General features: G+C 40.1%; 1 protein-coding gene across 1 annotated transcript in view; it reads right to left on the bottom strand.

Moving 5' to 3' along the window:
* The window catches only part of LOC129016866 (protoheme IX farnesyltransferase, mitochondrial), a 140,311-nt gene that overhangs the window by 29,321 nt on the left and 85,707 nt on the right, over nt 1–25,283 (bottom strand). The window contains exon 5 of the mRNA XM_054456629.2: nt 19,455–19,525. Within this exon, the coding sequence (XP_054312604.1) occupies nt 19,455–19,525 (71 nt within the window). The remainder of the gene's footprint in view (nt 1–19,454; nt 19,526–25,283) is intronic.

The raw sequence follows: 25,283 nt of genomic DNA, 5'->3' as shown, positions 1-25,283 counted from the left end.
TTAAATTAGGATAGACCACCAAAAAGGGTATCACTAAAAAAATGTACAAGATACCTTAAAAATATAAGTCTGAAGGACCTCAGGTTTGATAAAAGATGGTAGATTAAAGGTGTCTATATCTCTCTTTCTTCTCTGAAAACAAGGAGAACACGAACAGAAACTCCAATTTTAACGGAACTAGGAAACACATCTCTGAAGCAAAATTAAGACTTGGTAAATATTAAGAATCTCTTTGGCTTTAATTATAACACACAGAAAGAATTTGACATAATGTGTTTGCTGAAAGTTGGGGAGGTGGATTATAGCTAGAAAGTTACAAAGCAGAATCATAGCTTTAGATACACATCTGGCCAAGTGCCACCTAAAGTCCTGTGGAAGCTGCCCTGGATCCTTCCCTTTGCCTTAGGTACTTTTGTCCTCCCATTCGCATCCCTAATGCTTCATTGTCCTCATAACCCTTTCCTTTGCCCCAGGGAAATGGACCAGGGAGGAACTATCAGGCCCAAGCTGGAGCAATCAAATTTTCTCTCATAAAGATTTGGAATTGGGACAGGGAACTCAGCTGGAGGACCTAGGGGCTAAGGCTGAGGTTGCCATTTTGATATGAGTCCATTTAAGTGAAGAGTGATTGGAAGGGCCCACATGCAGAGAGAAAAATGCAGTGAAGTACAGAGAAAAGCAGAGATGAATGGTGAGGCTGGAAGCTGAGCTGCAACTAGTGAAGTGGTGAGCAGGCCACCCTTTCCAGAAGTCGGCTACAAAGAGGAGAAATAGAAGAGTAACTGGATGGAGCAGCGAATTTAATAGATTTTTGTCTAAGATAGAAGGACAACCTGTCAAATATGAAGTCAGAAGAGAAGGAACCAATGAGGCAACAGGGTTGGCAGAGGTGCTGGGAGAGCCCTCAGGCCCCACAACCTCCATTCAGGCCAGCTGGTCTCCAGGTCTTACAGCACGGAAGACCATAAGATAGAAAAGGGGTCCCAAGGACCCCTGGAAACATTCCAAAATAGGTGTTAGACTCTGGCAGCTATAATCTGCTGGGGCAAAACCCTTGGTTTTATTTTATCCTCCTGAGAAGAACTGAGGTATATTTTAGAAGAAATATTGGGAACATTCACTTTTAACCACTTGTCTCTTCTGCTGTTCCCTCCTTTTGGCCACCCTCAAACTACTAAATCCATTGATCCTATTAGGACCTGTGTTGCCAGCAGATATGCAGCTTCGTTAAGTGGAAGGCGTTCAAGGACACCGGCTGCCTGTGTGATATGTAAGAGGTACAGGGAAGGGAGTTACTAGTGACAATATAAAACTGGCAAAGAAATGGGCTCAGAGGTGTCAGAAACCAACTACTTGATTTGGCCTCTGCCAAGTCCCACTTACCAGTGTGAGTATCCAGAATGGAAGCCATGGGTCCCTGAGGCTGTGAGGTGGCTGCGCTGACACAGCCTAAGGAGAACAGATGCAGTGGTTTGGCTCCAAGTTAACAAGGATAAACTCTGTGGTGAGAAGCTGACAGCAGAGGTTAAGACAGCTCCATTGTGACCCCTCTGGAGCACTTTTCTCCAGATTTCCTCACATGCAGGAGCTCTTTAGCCAAATGCACCACGACTCTAGATTTATCCATGAGCATCTGGGATGCTTCCTAAGTGATGTGATGTACAGTGTACTCAAGTTCATCAAGTGGCCCCGAGCCATTAAAGACTCTGATAAATAATTCTATCATAAAGGCCCCAGAGCTGACATAAAAAGCAGAAAGCCACGGGGTCAAGTGTTTCCACAGGAACTACATTTGGTAAATAGAAGCTGTAAAAGGATGTTTCTATTAACCACTTGCAATTATTGTAAGGCCCCGGTCTTTTCTGGAATGGAATGGTCAAAATAGCTAATAATTTCTTGTGTCCCTGGAAGTTTTAGGATGAATTTAAATAGGAGGAAAACAGGAAGACCAGTATTTTCCCAAACATGATAAGACAATCATTTTTTTTTAAACTATAAGTGGTACCTCAGACATATGGAGGTGGTATTTTCTTTTTTTTCCTTTTGTGTCTGCTCCCAGACTAGAACTAAACAACCAAAGTAAATGCTTGGCACACTCTCAAGGAAGCACAGCTCTGCCTTGCACCAGTGCCAGAAGCCCCTAGAACAGTGGCGGAGGCAACCAGATGAAAAAGACGAGACATTCCTCTCCCAGCAGTGTGAGAGACACCTGGCGACTATTGGCAGGAATCAGCATTTTACACAAGCAATCAACATAACTAAAACTTAAGTACTGTCCTCTGTATTCTCCTTGGGAAAATGAAACAAATGATAATGTCATTGCATTGATTTTGTTCTCATTAAATGGTATTTTAGCTATAAACGTTTTCCTCTTTGATTTGCAAAAAAAAAAATTATAGAAAATTTCTATGTTGCTTAAAATGTAAAGGGTTTTTACTGTAATTATTTCAAAAACAGTCAATTATCTTACTATTCCTTGTTTATTACATATATTCAAGGTCATTTTCTCCATCATTTGAAACAATATAGACAAAAGGGAGCTCAGTAACAAACAGGCAAGCAGCACCAAGACTGGCACTCAAAGCTGTAATAGGACCAGATGCATTTTCAATTTCTTGAAACAGTGGAGCTGCAGTTTATTCAGTTTATTTAGGTCAACCCTAAGGTGAAACTATATTATATTCAAAATTATCCTTTAAAATCCCCTGAACTCATCCATAAAGTACATGGAAGGTTATGTATGTACAATTCTGGAAAATAATGACTGTGTTCACTAGAGTTTGAGAATCACTCAGTTAAATTAAGAGGGAACAAAACAAAAGCCTATATTTAGATGGCTGGGCATTCAAACCATTCTGCCTTTAAGGAGACTGTCAGTAGAGGAGAGGTGGAGAATTCTATGGGGTTCTGTTTCCCTGCGGGGTTTACTCTATTCTTCTTCACGCTACAAGCATCGGCAGCCTGGCTAAACAGAAATGTATTTCTGTTGGTGCTGGCTGTGAGGATTTGACTGAACAGGGGAGCTGCACCTTCTCTGGGATTACGTTCTAATGTCTCCTTTGCTCCTCTCCCTTATAATGAATTACAGGTAGACAGAGCTATAGCACTGTAACAAAGGTGAAGATACACATAGGCAATAGAGACGGGAACATTTCAGAGAAGAGTAGGCAATGGTAGCCAGCCTGAATTTTGAGCGGAGTAACAGCAGAACTTCACTTCTGCTGAGACCACCCCGGTCCAAGCTATCATCAAGTCATGCCAGGAGCTGCCCCAAGTCTCTCTCCTGGGAGTCTATGGTCTATTTTACCCAGGCAGCTGAGGGGTTCTTTTAACCTAAATCTGATCACACCAGCCTCATTTGTACAACTCATTTCTGGCTTCTCCCTCTGCACATGGAGTTCCAGCCCTTCTGACTTCATCTTGTGCCACTCTGCCCCTTGTTCATTATGTTCTCACCACACTGGCCTTTATATTTATAGTGTCAGGTAGAAGCACACTCTGGCCACCGTACGTTTCCCCAGATCTCTGCATCACTCTCCTTCAGGTCTCAACTCCAATCCACTCCCTCCCAGTGCCTTCCCGCTCTGGAGTGCTCTCTCCCAATTGCCCTGTATTATCATTCTGTCTCTTTCCTTGGCACCATTGATGCCCACCTAGAATGATCTTTTAGAGCTCATCTGTTCACTGGCTGAGGTTCTACCTTCCCCACCGGACTGGAATGAAGGCAGGGATCAGGTCACGCTGGTCATATTCCAGCATTTAGCACAGAGCGTCACATCCAGAGATGCTGAGGACACAATTCTGAAAAAAATAGTAACAATGATGACAGCAGTATCATTTACTGATGGCTTTATAAGAACAGTCATTTTCTCACATAACTCTATGAGGTGGAAGGCACGATCCTCATTTTCTAGGCGAGGAAACAGAGCCTCAGAGAAGTTTAGTAATATGGTCAGGGTTGCATGGTGAAGCAGGCAGAGGAGCTAGGCTTTGATTCCAGGCAGTCAGACCCCAAAATCTTATGTTCTACAACATTCTATTCCCCAAGCATTCCATTCCCCAAGGAAAAACCAAGTACTCTGAAAATCTAGTCTAAAACAGACCCTAATTTTCAATACACAAATTTACCCATTTCAAGTGTACAGTTAGTTCTGAGTTAAAAAAAAAAAAAAGGTAAACATAGTGTAACCACCACCACAATCAAGATATAGAACATATAAATTTATCTTTTCAAAAAGTTTCTTATGCCCCTCTGTAGCCAGTTCCCTCCTGCCAACCCCCCCAGTTCCTGGTAACCACTGATCTTACTTCTGTGCCTAGTTTTGGCTTTCCAAAATGTCATATAAATGGAATTACATGGCATGTTGTCTTTTGTCTCTGTCTTCTTTCACTTAACATAGTGCTTTTGAAACACACCCATGTCACTGCACGTACCAGTGGTTTGTTCCTTTTTATTTCTGAGTAGTATTTCAGCTGTAATTTGTTTATTCATTCATCAGCTGAGGGATGTTTAGGTTGTCTTTAGTGATATTTAAGCTAATATTCATGTATAGATCTTTGTATGGACATGTGTCCATACATACATAGGACTGGGATTGTATGATAAATTTTGTTTAAATTTATTGAAATCTGCCAAACTGTTCTCTGAATTGATTGCACCATTCTGCATTCACACTAGCAATATATGAGAGCTTCAGGTATTCCACACCCTTGTCAGCACTGTACTGTTGTTTTTAATAAATGTTAATTATGCTAATAGGTATGTAGTGGTATCTCATTGTGTTTTTATTTTGCATTTCCCCTAATGATTACTGACGTTGAAAATCTTTTGCTTATTTAACATCTGTATTTCTTCTTTGGAGTAGGGCCTATTTAAATGTTTTACGCACTTTTTTTTTTTTTTGAGACAGGGTCTTGCTCTGTCACCCAGACTAGAGTGCAGTGGCAATGTCTGCTTCCTGGGCTCAAGTGATCCTCCCACCTCAGCCTCCCAAGTAGTTGGGACTACAGGCACATGCCACCATACCTTTTTAATTTTTTTAAAAAAATCTGTAAAGATGAGGTCTCACTATATTGCTCAGACTGGTCTCAAACTCCTGGGCTCAAGCAATCCTCCTGCTTCGGCCTCCTAAAGGGCTAGGATTACAGGTGTGAGCCACTGTGCATGGCCCCTTTTGTCTACTTTTAAGGTTGTTTTCTTAATGAGTTTAAGACTTCTTTCTATATTCTATATTCTGTACATGAGTTCTTTATCATGTCTGTATTTTACAAATGTTATCTCCTACCCTGTGGCTTATATTTTCATTTTAAGTGTCTTCTGAAGAGCAGAAGTTTTTAATTTTGATGAAGTACAGTTTATCTACTTTTCTTGCGTGGTTTGTGGCTTCTGTGTTTTTGCGTGGTTTGTGGCTTTTGTGGTTTTTGTGTTTTCTTGCGTGGTTTGTGGCTTTTGTGAAGAGTCCTCTGCCGAGCCCAGTTTCACTGGGGAGCAGCCCATGTTGTCATGCTGGAAGTGGAATTCCACAGCTGATTTTGGTATACTGACCTTGTATTCTATACCCTTGCTAGATTTACTTATAACTGCTAGTAGCTTTTCTGTAGATTCCTTTGAATTTTCCATGTAAACAATCACATTGTGAAACGAATTTCATTTCTTTCCAATGTATGTGCCTTTTCTTTCTCTCTCTTGCCTTATTATATACTAGTTAGGAGCTCCAGAACAACATGGACCAAGGTCCAATTCCTACAGAACAGCCCTCACAGTGTAGTCTGGTCTGTATATTTTCCTTAACCTCTTCCCAGTTTTACTTCCTCACAATTCTCCTATACACATCCTTCCCTCTACAGCTGGCCAGGTTGCCTGTTTTTATCCTTACACATATTTTGCACTCCCATCATTGCATCTTTGCTCACCATGCTCATCTTGCCTGACATGGTCTTTGCTTCATTCTCTACCTATCCAAAGTCTATCTGTCTGTCAAGGTCTACAAGCCTGTCTCTCTATCTTGATGTTCATTTTGTCTCTTCACTCATTCTCCACTCCTGTCCGAATGGCCTTCTCATCGCCTTGACAGCAGATGCCATGTATTCCTTCTTTGGTATCTTTACTTCTGTATTTCTCCCACCTGGGAGGTCATTTCTTTCTCTATTATCCATCCACCTGTCCATCCATCCATTATTAAGCATTAGCTACCTGCCAGATATGATGGCTAGCATGCAAGCTCCATGACAGCAAGAATTTTTGTCTGTTTTGTTCACCTCTGTAATACAGTATTGAAAATGGTGCCTAAAACTGTTCATGTGACAGAGTATTAATACCCAGAATGTACAAGTAATTCAAACAACTCAATAGTAAAAACAAACAAACAAATAATGCCATTGAAATGTGGGCAAATGACATGACATTTTTTGAAAGAAGACATACATGGTGGCTCATGTCTGTAATCCCAGTACTTTGGGAGGCCAAGACAGAAAGATCACTTGAGGCCAGGAGTTTGAGACCAGCCTGGGCAACACAGTGAGACCCTGTGTCTACAAAAAATTTTTAAAAAAATTGGCTGGGTGTGTTGGCTCGCACTTGTAATCCCAGCACTTTAGGAGGCCGAGGCAGGAGAAATGCTTGAGCCCAGGAGTTTGAGACTGGCCACAAAAAGTAAAAAAAAATTACCTAGGCCCAGCGACTGGCACCTGTAATTCCAGCTACTTGGGAGGCTGAGGTTGGAGGATCACGAGTTCTGGAGGTTGAGGGTGCAGTGAGCCATAGTCCTGCCACTGCACTCCAGCCTGGGTACAAGAGCAAGACCTGTCTCAAAAAAAAAAAAAGAAAAAAGAAAAAAAAGAAAAAGAGAAAAAGAAGACATACGAATAGCCAAAAGGTATATGAAAAAATGCTCAATATCACTCATCATCAGAGGAATGCAAATTAAAACCACAATGAGATATCATTTTACCCCAGTCAGAAGAGCTATTGTTATTATAAAAAGACAAAAAATGAAGATGTTGATGAGGTTGCAGAGAAAAGGGAACTCTTACACACTGTTGATGAGCATGTAAATTAGTATAGCCTCTATGGAAAATAGTATGGTGATCTCCCAAAGAACTAAAAATAGAACTACCATTTGATCCAGCAATCCCACTACTGAGTATCTACCCATAAGGAAAGAAATCAACATAAATCAAAAAGATACCTGTACTCGTGTTTATTATAGTACTTTTCACCACAGCAAAGATATGTGTTTTGTCTTAAATATGTTTGGTGAAACAGTGATCACTTACGGAAGACCTATCTGCCAGTTGAGTGGAAGACAGATGGAAGGAGGGTTAGGAAGAAGGCAGAGACGTCAGCTCGATGTGCTGTAATAACCCATGCCAAACTGATGATGGGCTGAAGCTAAAGCACTGAGGTGAGAGGGCACAGATTCCAGGGTAAATCAGAGGGTTGAAAAGACACAATTTGTTGAGTAATCAGATGAAGGAGATAACAGAAAAAGAGTGTCTAAGATGGCTTATAGGTGCCTGACTTTGGAACATAAATTAAGGTATTAAGGAAAAAGATTTGGGAAAGAAAGTGAATTGGGGTAAATACATACAAAATGTGAGCTGCCTAAAGGGGCAGCCCAATAGATTTTCAGAGGAACTAGGCTCAGAAAAGCAATCTGGGTTGGAGGTACAGACAGTGTGGAGTGTAGTAAATGCAGGGAAGTGAGATGAGAAGATTAAGGACCACCAAACTGGAGTAGGTGGAGGAGGAAGGAACAGAAACAAGAGCTCAGCAGGGAACAGGCAGAATGGCTTATTTCTTACTCAACCTCTGGTTCTCAGCTTCAAGACGCATTCCCTGAGAAGTAATCCTTGGTCTCCTCAGTTTGAGGTAGATACTTCTCTTTGTGCTCCCACGTCACACTGGGTCTGTCCTTGTAGTATTTAGCACATTACACACATATGAGGTGCTTCGTGACTCAGAACCCCACAAGACACAGAAGTGTGCCTTAGTCACCACTGCACCTCCAGGGTCGAGCACCACGCCTGGCTGGCATGTACACTAAAAAAACACATTTGTTGAGTGAAATGTACCTTTGACAACACTTAGTGTCCTTTTAATGCACGTGTGTTGCCATCTCCTCGACGTGATTCCAAGAGAATGAACACCATGTTATTTACCTCTCTGCAACCTTGGGAACTAGCACCCTTTTCTACAAAGACAACACTCCACAAAAGTGTTCTGATAATGATAGTATGAGGGAAAGGTTCAATAACCCGCCACTTTACTTTCCACTGAGTAGTTTTTGCCTACCAACTTAATCATAATGGAAACGCAGTTTTCACTCTGAGTTTGCTTATTCAGCATGTGTTTCTGCTTACTTCTCCCCATCCTTTGAAAATAACTTGAATTTCTTTTTTATGTTATTAGCTGACAAGTATTATATTTTAAAGCAAATTTTAAAAAGACATTCAAATTCTGCAAACAACTCTATATTTCTCTATAGTTTTAAACCTCTTCTCTAACAATGTACTTTTATTTACATGATTTAAGTGGTCTTATTATTATATAGACCACTTATTATTATATCCATAATAACGTTATGAGATGAACAAGTTAGAATTTTTCTTTTCTCTGAGACAGGGTTTCACTCTGTTCCCCAGGCTGGAGTACAGTGGTGCAATCATAGCTCACTGTAACCTCCAAATCCAGGGCTCAAGCAATCCTCCTGCCTCAGCCTCTAAGTAGCTGGGATGACAGGAGTGTGCCACCATGCATGGCTAATTTTAAATTTTTTTTTTTTTTTTTTGTAAAGACAGGGTCTCACTATGTTGCTCAGGCTGGTCTCAAACTGCTGGCCTCAAGCAATCAGCCCACCTTTGCCTCCCAAATTGTTGAAATTATAGGTGTGAACCATGCACCCGGCCTAGGCTAGCAATTATGATTCTTCTTTACACATGAGGAAGCAGTAATGCGGGAAGATTAATTAAATGACTTGTCATGCTTAGAGTCAGTTAAGTAACATTTTTCATTAGACCATGATCATCACATGAAGAATACCTGAAGACTGACATGTTATTTATTACATAAAAATTTGTAAAATTGCTAATTGGCAATTTTCCAGTCACTAAGTTAAAACTGGATAATACTGAATCTAACTATATTAAGAGGTTAAACGTCTCTGACATTTACCTTCATTGCATGACTGAGTTTGCAGATTCAGCTTGTAAAATGGGCTTACTCACTATATTAGTCCATTTTGTGTTGCTATAAAACAATACTTGAGACTGGGTAATTTATAAAAAAGTTTACTTAGCTCACTGTCCTGTAGGCTGTGAAGTTCAAGGGCATGGCTCTGGCTTCTGGTGAGAGCTTTCATACAGCATCAAAATATAGCAAAGAAGGTCAACAGGGAAGCAGACATGTACAAATGGGAAAACCTGAGCGCGTCCTGCTTTATGACAACCCACTGTCTCAGAGACTAACCCATTCCCATGAGAACTAATCCAGTCTCCTGAGAGCAAGAATGAATTCACCACAACAACAGCACCAAGCCATTCATGAAGAATCTGATCCCATAACCCGAACACCTCCCACTAGGCCCTACCTCCCAACACCAAAACATTAGGGATCAACTTTCAACACAAGTTTTGGTGAGGACAAACAAACCACATCCAAACCAAAGGGTTCACCATTCAATATAAGTCCCTAATATGTAATATATGAACTCTAAGGTGTGTTCTTTGCCAGAGAATAAAAGGAGGCTCTAAATCTAATTCCCTCATTACAACAAACAACCAACATTATAGCCAGAACGATTTGCCAGAAATGTTCAAACAAGTCAGTTTGTTTGTCCACATGGCCTCCCCAGCATGTGGAACTGTGAGTCAATTAAACGTCTTTTCTTTATAAACGACCCAGTCTCAGGTAGCTCTTTACAGCAATGTGAAAATGGACTAATACAGAAAATTGGTACCAGGAGTGGGGTGCTCTTACAAAGATACCTGAAAATGTGGAAGCAACTTTGGAGCTGGGTAATGGGCAGAGCTTGGAAAAGTTTGAAGGGCTCAGAAAAAGACAGGAAGATGTGGGAATGTCTGGAACTTCCGGGAGACTTGTTGAATGGTTTTAACCAAAATGCTCATAGTGATACGGACAATGAAGTCCAGGCTAAGGTGGTCTCAGATGGAGACAAGGAAATTATTGGGAATTGGAGTAAAGGTCACTCTTGCTATGCTTTAGCAAAGAGACATTATGCCCCTGCCCTAGAGATCTGTGGAACTTTGAACTTGAGAGAGATGATTTAGGATATCTGGCAGAAGAAATTTCTAAGCAGCAAAGCATTCAAGAGGTGACCTGGCTTTTTCTCAAGGTGTACCGTCATATGCATTCACAGAGAGATGGTCTGAAGTTGGAACTTACATTTAAAAGGGAGGCAGAACTTAAAAGTTTGGAAAATCTACAGCTTTACCATGTGGTAGAAAAGAAAAACCCATTTTCTGGGGAGAAATTCAAGCTGCCTGCAGAAAATTTGCATAAGTAATGAAGAGCAGAATGTTAATTGCCAAGAGAATGGGAAAAATCTCTCCAGAGCATTCTAGAGATCTTTGCTGCAGCCCCTCCCATCACAGGCCAGAGGCATAGGAGTGAAAAATGGCTTCGTGGGCTGAGCCCAGGGCCCTGCTGTTCTGTACAGCCTCAGGACATGGTGGGCACCCTCTTTCCCAGTCGTTCCAGCACCAGGTGTGGCTAAAAAGAGCCAAGGTACAGCTCAAGCCATGGCTTCAGAAGGTGCAAGCCCCAAGCCTTGGTTGCTTCCACATGGTGTTGGGCCTCCAGCTGCACAGAAGACAAGAGCTGGGCTTTGGGAGCCTCTACCTAGATTTCAGAGTATGGAAATGCCTGGATGTCTAGGCAGAAGTCTGCTGCATCCAAGGGCTGAGCCCTCATGGAGAACCTCTGCTAGGGTAATGTGGGGTTGGAGCCTCCATACAGAGTCCCCACTGGAGCACTGCCTAGTGGAGCTGTGAGAAGACAGCTACCATCCTCCCCACCTCAGAATGGTATATCCACTGACAGCTTGCACCATGTGCCTGGAAAAGCCAGAGGCACTCAATGGCAGCCCATGAAAGCAGCCATGAGGGCTGTACCCTGTACAGCCACAGAAGCAGAACTGTCCAAGGCCTTGGGAGCCCAACCTTGCATCAGTGTGCCCTGGATGTGAGACATGGAGTCAAAAGAGATTATTTTGGAGCTTTAAGATTTAATGATGGCCCTTTTGGGTTTCGGACATGCATGGGGCCTGTAGCCCCTTTGTTTTGGCCAATTTCTCTCACTTGGAATGGGAGCATTTAGCCAATGCCTGTACCCTCATTGTATCTTGTAGGTAACTAACTTGCTTTTGATTTTATAGGCTCATAGGTGAAAGGGATTTCCCTTGTTTCAGATAGGACTTTGGACTTGGACTTTTGAGTTAATGCTGGAATTAGTTAAGACTTTGAAGGACTGTTGGGAAGGCATGATTGTGTTTTGAAATGTGAGAAGGACATGAGATTTGGGAGGAGCCAGTGGTGGAATGATATGGTTTGGCTCTGTGATCCCGCCAAATCCCATCTCAAATTGTAATTCTCACATGTCGAGGGAGGGACCTGCTGGGAGGTGGTTGGATCATGGGTGTGGTTTCCCCTATGCTGTTCTCATGATAGGGAGTTCTCACAAGATCTGATGGTTTAAAAGTTTGTGGCAGTTCTCCCTTTGCTCTTTCTCTCTCCTGCTACCATGTAGGAAGGTGCTTGCTTCTGCTTCACCTTCTACTATGCTTGTAAGTTTCCTGAGGCTTCCTCAGCCATGTGGAACTATGAGTCAATTAAACCTCTTTTCTTTATAAATGACCCGGTCTCAGGTAGTTCTTTGTATCAGTGCGAAAATGAACTAATACACTGCCCAACTGATTGACTCTTCATTTCATGAAAGATTTCTGCAGCATGCAATGCTATTTGATAGCATTAGTCTTCTCAAACTCTGACACTGCTTTATCTACCAAGTTAATATAAAATTTTAAATCCTTTGTTTTCATTTCAACAATGTTCACAGCATCTTTATCAGAAATACATTGGGTCTCAAGAAACCACTTTCTTTACTCATCCATAAGAAGCAATTCTTCACGTGTTCAAGTTTTATCATAAGATTGCACCAATCCAGTCACATCTTTAGGGTCTACTTCTAATTCTCATTCTCTTGCTATTTCTTTCATATCTGCCTCCACTGAAGTACTAAACTCCTCAATGTCATACATTAGAGTTGGAAGCAACTTTTTTCAAACCGCTGTTAATGTTGACATTTTAACCTCCTCTCTGAATCATGAATGTTCTTCATGGCATGTAGAATGGTAAATCCTTTCCAGACAGTTTTCAATTTGCTTTGCCCAGATCCATCAGAGGAATCACGATCTATGGCAACATCCTTACAAAATGTATTTCTTAAATAAAAATAAAAAGTCAATCACGGCTGTAATCCCAGCACTTTGGGAGGCTGAGGCGGGCAGATCACACAAGGTCAGGAGTTCAAGACCAGCCTGACCAACATGGTGAAACTCCATCTCTACTAAAAATACAAAAAAAAAAAAAAAAAAAAAAAAAAAAAAAAAGCCAGGCATGGTGGCACGTGCCTGTAATCCCAGCTACTCAGGAGGCTGAGGCAGGAGAATCGCTTGAACCCGGGAGGTGGAGGTTGCAGTGAGCTGAGATCGTACCACTGCACTCCAGCCTGAGTGACAGAGGGAGACTGTCTCAAAAAAAAAAAAAAGGTCGAAATGACTCTTTGATCCATGGGCTGCAGAATGGATGTTGTGTTGGCAGGCATGAAAACATTAGTTTCCTTTTGTATCTCCATCAGAGCTCTTGGGTGACCAGGTGCATTGTCAATAAGCAGTAATATTTTGAATGCAATCTTTTCCTCTGAGCAACAGGTTTCAAAATATTCAGTAAACCATGTTGTAAACAGATGTACTGGTATCCAGGCTTTGTTTTTCCATTTATAGAGTACAGGCTGAGTAGATTTAGTGTAATTCCTAAGAGTCTTAGGATTTTTGGAATGGTAAATGAGCATTGGCTTCAACTCAAAGATAGCATCAGCCTTAGCCTCTAATGAGACAGTTAGCCTATCCTTTGAAGTTTTGAAGTGAGGCATTAACTTCTCCCCTCTAGCTATCAAAGTCCTAGATGGCATCTTCTTCCAATAGAGGGTTGTTTCATCTATATGAAAACTCTGTTGTTTAGTGTGGCCACCTTCATCAATGAACTTATAGCTAGATCTTCTGGAAAACTTGCTGCAGCTTCTCCATTAGCACTTGTTGCTCCACCTTGCACTTTTTGTTTTGAAGACAGCTTCTTTTCTTAAACCTCATGAACCAATCCCTGCCAGCTTCAAACTTTTCTTCTGCAGTTTCCTCACCTCTCTCAGCCTTCATAAAACTGAAGGGAGTTAGGGACTTGCTTTGGATTAGGCTTTCGTGTGAGGCAATGCTGTGGCTGCTTACATCTAGCCAGATTGCTAAAACATTCTTCATATCAGCAATAAGACTGTTTCACTTTCTTATCATTTGTGTCTTCACTGAAGTAGCACTTTTAATTTCCTTCAATAACTTGTCCTTTACATTCACAACATGGCTGTCTGGTGCAAGAGGCCTAGCCTTCAGCCTATCTCAGCTTTTAACATGCCACCTTCCTCATTAAGCTTAATCATTTCTCGCTTTTGACTTAAAGTGAGAGACATGCAATTTTCCCTTTCACTTGCACACACAAGGCTATTGTAGGGTTATTAATTGGGCTAATTTCAATATTGTTGGTTCTCAGGGAATAGGGAGGTCCAAGGAGCAGGGGAGAGATGGGGAAACTGCCAGTTGGTGGAGCAGTCAAAACACATACAACCACTTATCAATTAAGTTTGCAGTCTTCTATGGGCACGGTTTATGATGCCCCAAAACAATTACAACAGTAACATCAAACATCACTGATCACAGATCACCATGTCAGATATAATAATAAAAAAGCTTGAAATACTGTATGAATTATCAAAGTGTGACACAGAGACACAAAGTGACCATGTGCTGCTGGAAAAATGGCACCAACAGACTTGTTTGCTGCAGGTTTGCCACAGGCCTTCAATTTGTAAAAAAATGTAGTATCTATGAAGCATAATAAAGCGAAGTGCAATAAAATGAGGTATGCCTGCATACCTGCAAACTATAATAATTTAGATACATTACACTTTACATTTATATGCTTTCTTTTCTCTTCTAAGCAAAATAAGCAATGCCAATTTGCATGAAATAGCTTTAGAAATAAGGAAATTCTGTGAGCATCATAATCATCTTTCCCTCTGTACAGGGTGGCATATAGTTATCATCCAAACTGGGCACTGTTGAAAGGGAAAGAGGACGTTATCAATAATTCTGTTGGGGCAAACCAGGACTGTCCTGGGCAAACCCATCTGACCTTCAGCCCATTTTACAATCATGCTACTTGGGAGAACACTTTCCCTACGTGATCTCTTTGATCCTAATCACCTGATATACACATAACAATGACACCTTCTCTCCTTTCTTTCACTGACTCAATTTAATCTCTGGATCTAGCTGAATAGCTAGAGATACATCTTTGAGCTATAATGTCTGGTGAAGGGCTTCTTCTTCCTCACTTGCTCCAAGGCCACATACTCTAAATGGTTCTCACTGGGATCTATTCTTTGCCATTTTGTCTATGGCTTGCACAAAGGGATGTTTAGAAACCCGTTGTTTATTTTCCTCAACAGAACGCCATAATCCCAAATGTTGAAATCTGGAAAAATCAAAATCCTTAAAGTCTAAAATCCCAAAAGATCAAAATCCTGAAAATATAATTCTGGAAAAAATAATTTAAAAATTCTTTAAAAGATATTTCTGTACATTTTTAAAAGGGAATTTGAGAAACATACAAAAACATGATAGAACACTTTATAAGCCACTTTACACAATAAAATAGACCATAATAAGATATACATTTGTGCAAGCATAAACACTCAGGTATACTAATGACAGTCACATAGGCATAACAGAAGCAGACAAACCTTATTCATAAAGAGGTCAAACAAAGGAAATGTATAAATGCATATCACTAAGGATGGTAATGGTGTGCAGCCAGCGGTATAACTGTGTTCCTCTGAAACGCCATGACAAACAACCTAAGCCTTTTCACAAGATTGCTCAAAAACCATGATGGGTCACCACCACCACATACACAGTCCCCAGAGCCAAGATCTTGAGAACTTTTATCTTTCACAAACACAGTTGTATAAAAAGGACATCTTTTCATTTGTTGAGGAACTGTCAGTGTTTTTACATACATGCACAATGCTAATACACAAAGTCAAATTTGTGATAATGCACTTTGTGGAGTCAGATTTGCAAAAAACACATGAAATGAATTAGAACTCTAAAAGGCTTTACACAATCTACACCTCCAGAATTGGAAATGATGGGCAGATGAAATACATAGCATAGTGAATTGTAAAAACAAAGCTGACAATTTAAAATTGTGAAAAAAACTGAAAAGAGAGAAAGAAAAAAACTTAAAATCAGACAAATGAAAGAGTATTACAGGGATAGATTATGAGCAACTGAACAGAGACAGTCCATTAGAGCAGGCCGACTTTCACAATCATTACCTATATTTTGATTTCTTGCATCACGATCAATAGCTGCTTTTTTTCTTTTAAGACCTGGCTCTCCTTGGAGAATACATTCACATTCATTTTCAATGTGGTTCTGATCTTTTTGAAACTCTTCTATGATTTGATATAAACTGACATGAGCATTCCTTATTAAATTTTCGCAGCCAGGCGCAGTGGCTCATGCCTGTAATCCCAGCACTTTGGGAGGCCAAGCCAGGCGGATCACTTGAGGTCAGGAGTTCAAGACCAGCCTGGCCAACATGGTGAAACCCCGTCTCTACAAAAATACAAAAAAATTAGCCAGGTGTGGTGGCACGTGCCTGTAGTCCCAACTACTTGGGAGGCTGAGGGAGGAGAATCGCTTGAACCTGGGAGGTGGAGGTTGCAGTGAGCCAAGATCACGCCACTCACTCTAGCCTGGGCAAGAGAGTGAGACTCTGTCTCTAAATAAGTAAATAAATAAATAAATAAATTTTCCTGTCTTATGCCATGCTTCTATGCTATTTTGGGTAAAAGGAAATCCATTCCACATGCACCCATATACAGAACATAAATTTGGTGGAAACAATACTAGTGATCGAAGAGCAGCACCATTTCATGTTATCTTATCCTAACACACACGGTTATTTTCAAACCAGTCAGTAACTTTACTGGCTTCTTCAGGCAAATGCAGCTTTAATTTATTAAAAGCTCCTGGAATGTCATAAATTGGAAGGAATGCCAGCCAGTGCAGGCAAATAATGTATTTTTAAAGTGAGGTTTTCGGATTTCAGTGTTGCCAAATTGTGTAGCCAACCCGCTCATCTGAATTTTCCGCCAAATGCATTGGGCTGAATGGAAAAAATAAACTTTATTGGTAACATCTTGAAATTCACTTTAGATGCCTTCATCGCACCTAACTCTATATCTGTGTTTGAGGATTCGATTACAATCTATTTTCTTTTGCAAAGTCCTCCAAATCTTCAAATAAGTATATATAAACTGCTTCACATTTTCCAGTAATTAATACATAAAGGAGGGAATAAATTCTAGAATTTGTGGATCCAACAGGGGCATAAACTCTATATAGTTGATAAAAAAAAAAAGTAGGGATAGTTTTGAAAGTGCCATCCATTAGCCAACGTGAAGCATGTGCTGATTTTTCTATATTAGACTTAGAGGTAAATATAAGAAGTCTGTCTTCTTTGACAGTCAAATCATGAATCAAGAATAGGTCACCATTTAATGTTTTTTTGTGACACTAGAGAAACCTCAATATCAGCAAGTGTCTTTGGTTCAGAAGGTTCCTGGGCTTGTTGAATTCCTTTTATTCTCTGATGAAGGGCATTTTTTGAAGGCAAATATAGCGTTATGTGTGAAGGGGTAGAAGTTGTACATGACAGCATAATTTGGCAGAGAAGATTTCTTGTATTTTTTGCCAGTATTTTCACTTCTATGATCTTCAACACACTCATTACACTTGTATTCTGAAAGTGGTTGTGGTCTACAAATTTTATAAGTATATGCTATCCATTTGAAAGTCTGGTTATTGCCAGCTGTTGCAATTAAGCAATTTTCTGCTTTCAAAGCACCAATAATAATTAGCTTTAAAATTTTTATCTTTCACCATTAGGTAGCCTCATACACTTAACTTATCATAGTCTTTTTTTTAGAGGGAACAATATCACAGATCTCTTCCATTGTGTTGTAAGAAATACGGTAAGAAGGAATAATATTTGGCTTCCCCAGTGGCAAATCTGTATTAGTCAGAGTTCTACAGGGATACAGAACCAATAGGATGTGTATATAGATATATGAGAGGGGATTTGTTAAGGGGAATTGGCTCACGCAATTATGGTGGCTGAGAAGTCCCATGACAGGCCATCTGCAAGCTGGAGACCCTAGGATGTCAATGACCCTAGGAGCTTTTCAGCTCAGGCTGAAAGCCTCAGGACCCAGGGTTCTCCTGGTGTATGTCCTGGAGTCCAAAGGCCAGCAAGCTTGGCATTCTGATGTCTGAGGCAGCAGAAGATAAGTCTGTCCCAGCTCTTAGAGAGACACCAATTCACTTTCTTTATCTGTTCTCTTCCAGCCTCCAGCCAACTGGATGTTACCCACCAACACTGAGGGCAAATCTTCCCTATCTACTCCACTCAGATTCACACACTATCCTCCTCTGGAAACACTCTCACAGACACACCCAAAATAACGCTTTCCCTGGTTTCTAGGTATTCTTCAATCTAGTCAAGCTGACACCTATAATTAAGTCCATAAGTTCACCTCTTGTCAACCTGGCATCCATATGCATCTCCTTAAACCATAATTAATTTTTAAATAAAGATAAAAATAAAGTGATAGTTCCACCTAACATGATTTTACTATCCTGTGATTGGAATTTTTGGGACTTTGGACATTAGGGATTCTAGACTTTAGGAATTTTGGTCTTTTGGGACTTCAATATTTGGGACTGTGTCTTTTGGGATTATGATCAAAACCCCCTTTAAAAGGAGAGTGTTGCCAATTACAACAGCTAAGGCCCCAATGCTCCCTCCTGAGTACTAACAGGTTGTGCTTCCACCACATTGGGTAAAGTAAGATGGACTGTTTAAAATGATGAGCCTTTATCTGATTATGCTTAAAGACTACTTGCTGGGCCTATTCCTACACTTCCCTGGTTCTAAAGGAGGGTATAATTTCACTGAGGAAAAACGACTGAACAGAAATTCCAAAGCATTACCAGTGGTGAGAGCAGCTTTTAGCTCTTGAGATAGGTTACAGACTTTGCATTTTCCCCTCTAAAACAGATCTACCCAAATAAAAGTACTTTTGACAGTTTCTAAACCTCAAACACAGCATATACCTTTGTTTATATTTCAGAAAAAGGAAATAAAATATCAGTAGATGTGAGTTTTTTGTTCTTATATCTTTTCATCTGGTTCTATTGCCCTTTTTAATATAATGATATTTTAAATTCATTGAGAAATGTCTAAAACCAGCTAATATTAAAGATCATTTTCGCATAGATTAATCTGACTGCATATACACTTGCTTCCTTTATTGTTTTACTTAAATATGTGTGATCATTTGATTCACAAGTGTTACCACAATAAATTTTAAGCTCCATAAGGGCACTGCCTGGAAACGTGAAGAGAGAATCCAGTGATTTACATAGTCAGTATAAACCATTTGGCCCTTTTTTATTATTCTAGGCTTGTAATATATATTAGGTTAAAAAAAAAGTTTTTTAAATGCCGGTTTAGAGGTCTCCAGGAAGTAAAATGTTTAATTATTAACCATTAGTGATATTAAAATATTTATATGCCTTTTAGTTCTACTTAACTGAAATTGGTGGAGAGTGATGGAGGCAGTACTTTACTTGGCATACAACAGCATTATCAGTTTATCTGAAAAAGTAAGATTTCAGACATATCCTTCTTCTGAGACCCTAGAAGCATTTGTCTGAAGATCATTTGCGTTAATGCAATGTTTTTATCTCCAGCCACTACAAATGAAAGAAAGTCTATGTTTCAAAGTGGAATTAAAAAAAAAAATCTATCACATAAGGTACTACCATAAAAAAAAACCCTGCCACTCTTACATCTATCTTAAGTGCTTTGTAACACATTTTGGTTAGAGGTGGAAAGTATTGCATTTCCATATCAATTTGTTTCTTTGTGGGTATTTTATTTTCACTTCACAGCTGAAAGCAAAATAGTGGGAAATGATTCAGATGAACAAGCAAATGAATGTTTTATAAAGTGGAAGACACCTGTATTCGTGATTTTACCTGATCTGTCCACGAACCAGTGGTCTGTTCTTTGTCCTATTCATGTTTGAGTCAAATGGCACCTCAAAAAACTGTAAAAAGAATGAAAAAAGACAGAAAACATTAACTATAAAACAATTCTTTTCTTCCGCTTTAGTACTGAACATTTTTTCTGCAGTAAACTTCATTTTAATTTTGATAGTATAAATCAATACCCTGTCACTTCTTGAAGAAAAATTCCAAAAAACAAACAAACAAAAAACCAAAACAACAACAACAACAACAATTTGCACTAGGTGTCAGGAATATCTACTTTTATCCACTTTGAAAATCACCTGTTAAACATACAAGTAGCACGTCCCTTGGCATATGCAGACGATTGGCTCTAGGACCCCCCATGCGTGGATAACCAAATCCACACATACTCAACTCCCGCAGTAGGACCTCCAGAACCTGCCTATGAGAAAAGGTGGCCCCTCTTTAAGTTCAAGTTTCACATCCTGCAGTTTGTGTTTGGTTGAAATAAATCCATGTATAAGTGGACCCACACAGTTCAAACCCGTGTCATTCAAGGGTCAACTGTATAGTTTCAGGTTTGAAGCATTAGTGTTATAAATAATTTCAGAATCTTTCACACAACCCAAAGCCTGTGAATCAAACAAGAATCAACTGACCCTGGGGAATGGGCTACTGATGTCAAGAACCAGGGCTGATGTAATTAAGATCTCAGATGAAATTTAGGTTATACCGCGATGAAGGTAACCATCCTATTCTGCCCAGGATAGTTCTAATTTACATCTTGGTGCCAGCATCATTAACAGCAACCTCTTTCACTCTGAAAGCATCCTAGCTTGGACAATAGATTGGTATGGTCATCCTAACAATGAAGTACAGTTTTAATTGTTTACCTATTAAAAGACAAGGCCCAAGGTATTATTAAAACTAATTTTCCAAAGCCTTGACAAACTGTACAAGTATGTTCTTAAATTTGTTATTAATGTCTCTTACTTGTCTCCTTTTTTGGTAAAACAGAGTACTAAAAAAATGTGCTGATCAGGTTATTATTTAAGAACATCTTTGACTAAATGGGCTAGAATCAAATCAACAGATGAAACAATAATTCAATGGAAGGCTGAAGTCAGTATTTCCCCAGCTATGTTCCCTTACCGTCCCTGGAGATGCTCCCGGGAAGAATGACTCTATGGTCAAATCATATTAGCACAATAAAATCTCGGAGAAATCCCAAAGTGAAGAAACCAAATTAACCTTACTTTAGGCAGTATTTCCCAAATTTATTTGACCATGAAACCTTTTTTCAAGAGAAACATAAATAACAGATTTCAGAAATTCCTGGTCTGACTAGATTTGAGTGACAGGGATCATTTCTTACTCATGTCTGTATGAATCATAGCTCTTTGTAGAGTGTGTTGTACTCAATATGTGTTCTATAAATGTTAGAAAAAAATAAACACTAGTGCTAAAAAGACAAACAAGTGACATTCTATTTTATTGTACTTTTACAAGTCATCTAGTACGATTTACTAAGAAGTATATGTTAAAAATGAAAGAAAATTTATTCTGAACTATTTGAGAAATGTAGAATTTATCCCTATAAGTTTGGGACATCTGGTAAGTTGTGTTCCCTTTAATTTTGTAAAAAACTTTGACATACGTTTCCTTTCCCCGTATCCCATACTACAAACTATCTACTTTTAATTTTTTTTTTTACAATGTCTTAGTATTCCTAAACACAATGACATTTTCTAATACGATTATTTATTTTTTTCTTTCTCCTTCTTTTCAGGTTACTATAGTCACTTCACTCACAAACTCTGAGTAGTTACCCACAGTGAGGATTCCCTGTCATTCATAGTAAGTATCTACTAGCCCTAGTCCCTCACACTTGGGTCATAATGAACATCCAGTTACAGCTCATTTAACCAATGGTCAGGTACCTGTGATTCTCAGACCTTTAAAATAAAACTACATACCAATGATGATAATCACCACTATCCCCACAGCATTAAGAGAGCATGTATCATCTGTAATTATAAGAATAAAAGATATTCTTCTCTTGATGGCTAACCTTTATGAAGGATGGGCTACACATGTTAAGCATTTTACATGCATTGCAAAAGGAACTGCATACCAAGCCTGAGTTTTCAGAGCTTCCTGGGCACTGCTGCAGCCCAACAGTGTGGCTGTAGTCAGAGTAAGAAACTAAATGTCAGGAGTCTGTATTGCCTCACCTGCTCTACCTGAGGCCATGGCTGCATGAGAAGACCCCAGATTAGGAAACGGCAATGTTCACTCTACAAGTGGCTTTTTTGAATTGGTTTCTGTTGGAAGCAACTGTGGCAGCTGCAGTTTTTATCGAATGCAGCATATTCCACTTAATGGATATACCATAAAACCAATCCCATAGAGATGAACACGCAGGTTGTTTTTCATCATTATATACGACAAACATCCCTAAACAAGTATCTGCATATATGTGCAATTATTCTTACAGGATAAATGCCTAGAATGTTCCCCTCCTTTTAAAAACAGTCCTGCCTTGACTTGAATACACTACCTAAAAGGGGTTCTCCTAATTCTACATTCTCTCAGTGCTCCTCTTTAGGCTCATTATTCAGTCCATACAATTTCCTTAGTGTCTACTACACACCATACAATGGGGATACAAAAGTCGGTTAGATTCAGAACCTGCTTTCAAGAAGTTCTTACTCTATGCAGTATGCAGATGTCGGCAAACTATAGCTCATGGGCCAAATCCAGCCTGCACCTGTTTTTAAGGCCCACAAGCCACTCTTTTTATATCTCCTTAATAATTGGGAAAGTGAGTTAAAAGAAGAGTATTTGTGGCATGTGAAAATTGTATGAAAGTAAAATTTCAGTGTCCATAAACAAAGTTTTATTGGAATTCAGCTACACTCATTTGCCTTAGTATTGCTATGGCTGCTTTTACACAACAGCAGAGCTGGGTAGTTGCAACAGAGATCACATAGCCCACAAAGCATAGAATGCTTACTGTCTGACTCTGCGGAAAATGTTTGCCAACCCCTAATCCACTAGAAAGACTGAGATAAGAGAACCTGGTTAATTATAATCACATGTGCAGTAGAAGGACCGAGTTGTGCAAAGGATTATGGGAGTCCAGAGAATGGGCTCTGAACCCAGCTAGGGAGACAGAAAAGGGCAAGGACGATTTTCCTCAAATATTCTTCAAGGGAAGCTTAAAGGCTGAGCAGGGCTAGATGGTTAAGGGCATAGGGTAGGAGGGACAAGCACTCCAGACACAGAGGAAGCACAAACAAATGTGTAGGAGGAGAACTTTGATGAAATGCTGGAGTACCTAGTAGAAGTTCAACACAGCAGACCGATTAAGAGCCTAGTCTTGTAGCTAGAGAAATCAGGGTTAAATTCCAGATTTAGGCTGGGCACGGTGGCTCACACCTGTAATCCCAGCACTTTGGGAGGCCGAGGGGGACGGATCACGAGGTCAGGAGATGGAGACCACCCTGGATACATGGTGAAACCCCGTCTCTACTGAAAATACAAAAAATTAGCCGGGCGCGGTGGCGGGCGCCTGTAGTCCCAGCTACTCGGGAGGCTGAGGCAGGAGAATGGCGTGAACCCTCCCGGGAGGCAGAGCTTGCAGTGAGCCGAGATTGTGCCACTGCACTCCAGCCTGGACCAGAGTGAGACTCCGTCTCAAAAAGAAAAAAAAATTCAGATTTACCATTTAATAGTGGCTGTGCAACCTGGGTAAACCTAATTTCTTCATCTGCAAACCAAAAATAATAATATATAACTTGTCAGGTGATGTAAGGATTAAGATAATGTACATAAGGCATGATGCCTGGCACACAGAATGTGCTTACTGAAGATTAGTTTATTTGCTATTACCATGAGTGTTGCTGGATGGCTGGTGATGAAGCTCCAGAGGTAGACAAGGGTCACGGAGGGCCTCACGTGCCATGCTAATGTGCCATGACTCTGCTGTGTACGAGGTGTATTTTGGATTGATCCCTATGACCGCCACTTGGAGGATGATTTTGACAGAAAACATCGTAAAGAAGCCCAGGTAAGAGATGATGAGGGCCTGAACAAGGGCTGTGACAGTGGAGATGAAGAGGAAGCAACATCTCCCTTCCCCCCAACACAATGAGCCTTACCCAAAGTGCAGACCCTAGCCTTCTGTGTTCATTCTCCTATCTTTTTTTTGAGATGGAGTCTCGCTCTATCGCCCAGGCTGGAGTGCAGTGGCGCAATCTTGGCTCACTGCAAGCTCCACCTCCCGGGTTCATGCCATTCTCCTGCCTCAGCCTCCTGAGTAGCTAGGACTACAGACACCCGCCACCACACCTGGCTAATTTTTTGTATTTTTAGTAGAGACAGGGTTTCACCGTGTTAGCCAGGATGGTCTCGATCTCCTGATCTTGTGATCCACCTGACTCGGCCTCCCAAAGTGCTGGGATTACAGGCGTGAGAGCCACCGTGCCCGGCCTCACTCTCCTATCTTTCAATAAAACCACTACGTGTGCAGCCCCGTCTTTCTCCTGGGCTCCAATTTTGTAATGTCACTTGATTGCTGTTTGTTTTTTTTTTTTTGTTTAGATGTTTTAACATCACAAACTCAATGTGTCTCAAATTGAATTCAACACATTTCCATGAAAATCAAAAAAAAATCCTCTCCAGATTCTTTTTTGTTAAACATACAACTTCTCTATAACCCATGTCAAAATCTTTAGAATAGGCTCTGATTTCTTCCATGCATTGGCCAACTATATCTAATTCATCACCATATCCTGATTATTTGGACTTCATAATATTTCTCAAATCTACCCTTCCTGGTTCACTCTACTATTGCCACTACTATAGAAACATCATCAAATTACTTGCTCAAAAACATTTAATGGACTTCTCACACTGCTCATTCCCAATGTACCCTGAAAAGTCCAAATTCTTTGAAAGTTATTCAAAGGCTATCACTAAGCTAGCCCTAACGCTACTTTCAAGCTTCTCAATTACTTTATTTTTATCCCCTGGTCACACTCACCACTATCTCAGGAACAGAGCAAACTGCCCATGGGAGTTGGAGACTCAGCCAGTTTCTGACCCCGAGGTTGGAGAAAATAATGTTGGAAGCCTTAGTTTCCTCAGCGGCAAATGGGAATAATTTCTCTAACTATTGAAGTTACTATGAGGATCTGAAAAGACAGTGTAAGTGATGGACTGTAGCATATCATGCACTTCTGCTCATTTCTCACCTACGTCTGCATCCATTGATTAAACTGATGTTCCTTGAATCTTCATTTAACAAACCCAACCCATCCTCTTAAAACTAAGTTCAAATTAAACTACCTAAACTGAAGCCTAAACTTCTGACTTAAATGTTATCCCTCTCTCCTTTCAATCCCCATGGCACTTGTCTGAACCACTTAGAGGTGTGTAGTTGCAATTTATGTGAATTCAAAATAATGCAAATAAAACAAACACTCATCAAGAATTACATAATTTAAAAAATAGCAGGTCAAGTGAATAAATCTTTTATAATTTTACAACATAGCAATGTCACTCTAGTTGGTAAATGAAAATACAGATTATCCATTGTTAGAGTCAATCTCTTTTTCTTAACCGTCATAACTTTATTAAGGTATAATCGACATGCAAGAACCTACACATAGTTAAACTATTTACTTTGGTAAGTTTCAACTTACGTATTTACCCATGAAACACCCACCAATCAAGATACTGAACATACTCAAATCACCCCAAAATGTTTTGTCGTGTTTCCCTGTAGTCCGCCTCTTCCACCCAACTCAAAAGCTTCTTGTCCTCAGGCAG

Source organism: Pongo pygmaeus, chromosome 19 (assembly GCF_028885625.2).
Source record: "Pongo pygmaeus isolate AG05252 chromosome 19, NHGRI_mPonPyg2-v2.0_pri, whole genome shotgun sequence".
In the NCBI taxonomy this organism is placed as follows: domain Eukaryota; kingdom Metazoa; phylum Chordata; class Mammalia; order Primates; family Hominidae; genus Pongo; species Pongo pygmaeus.
This window is presented reverse-complemented; position numbering and strand designations above follow the sequence as displayed.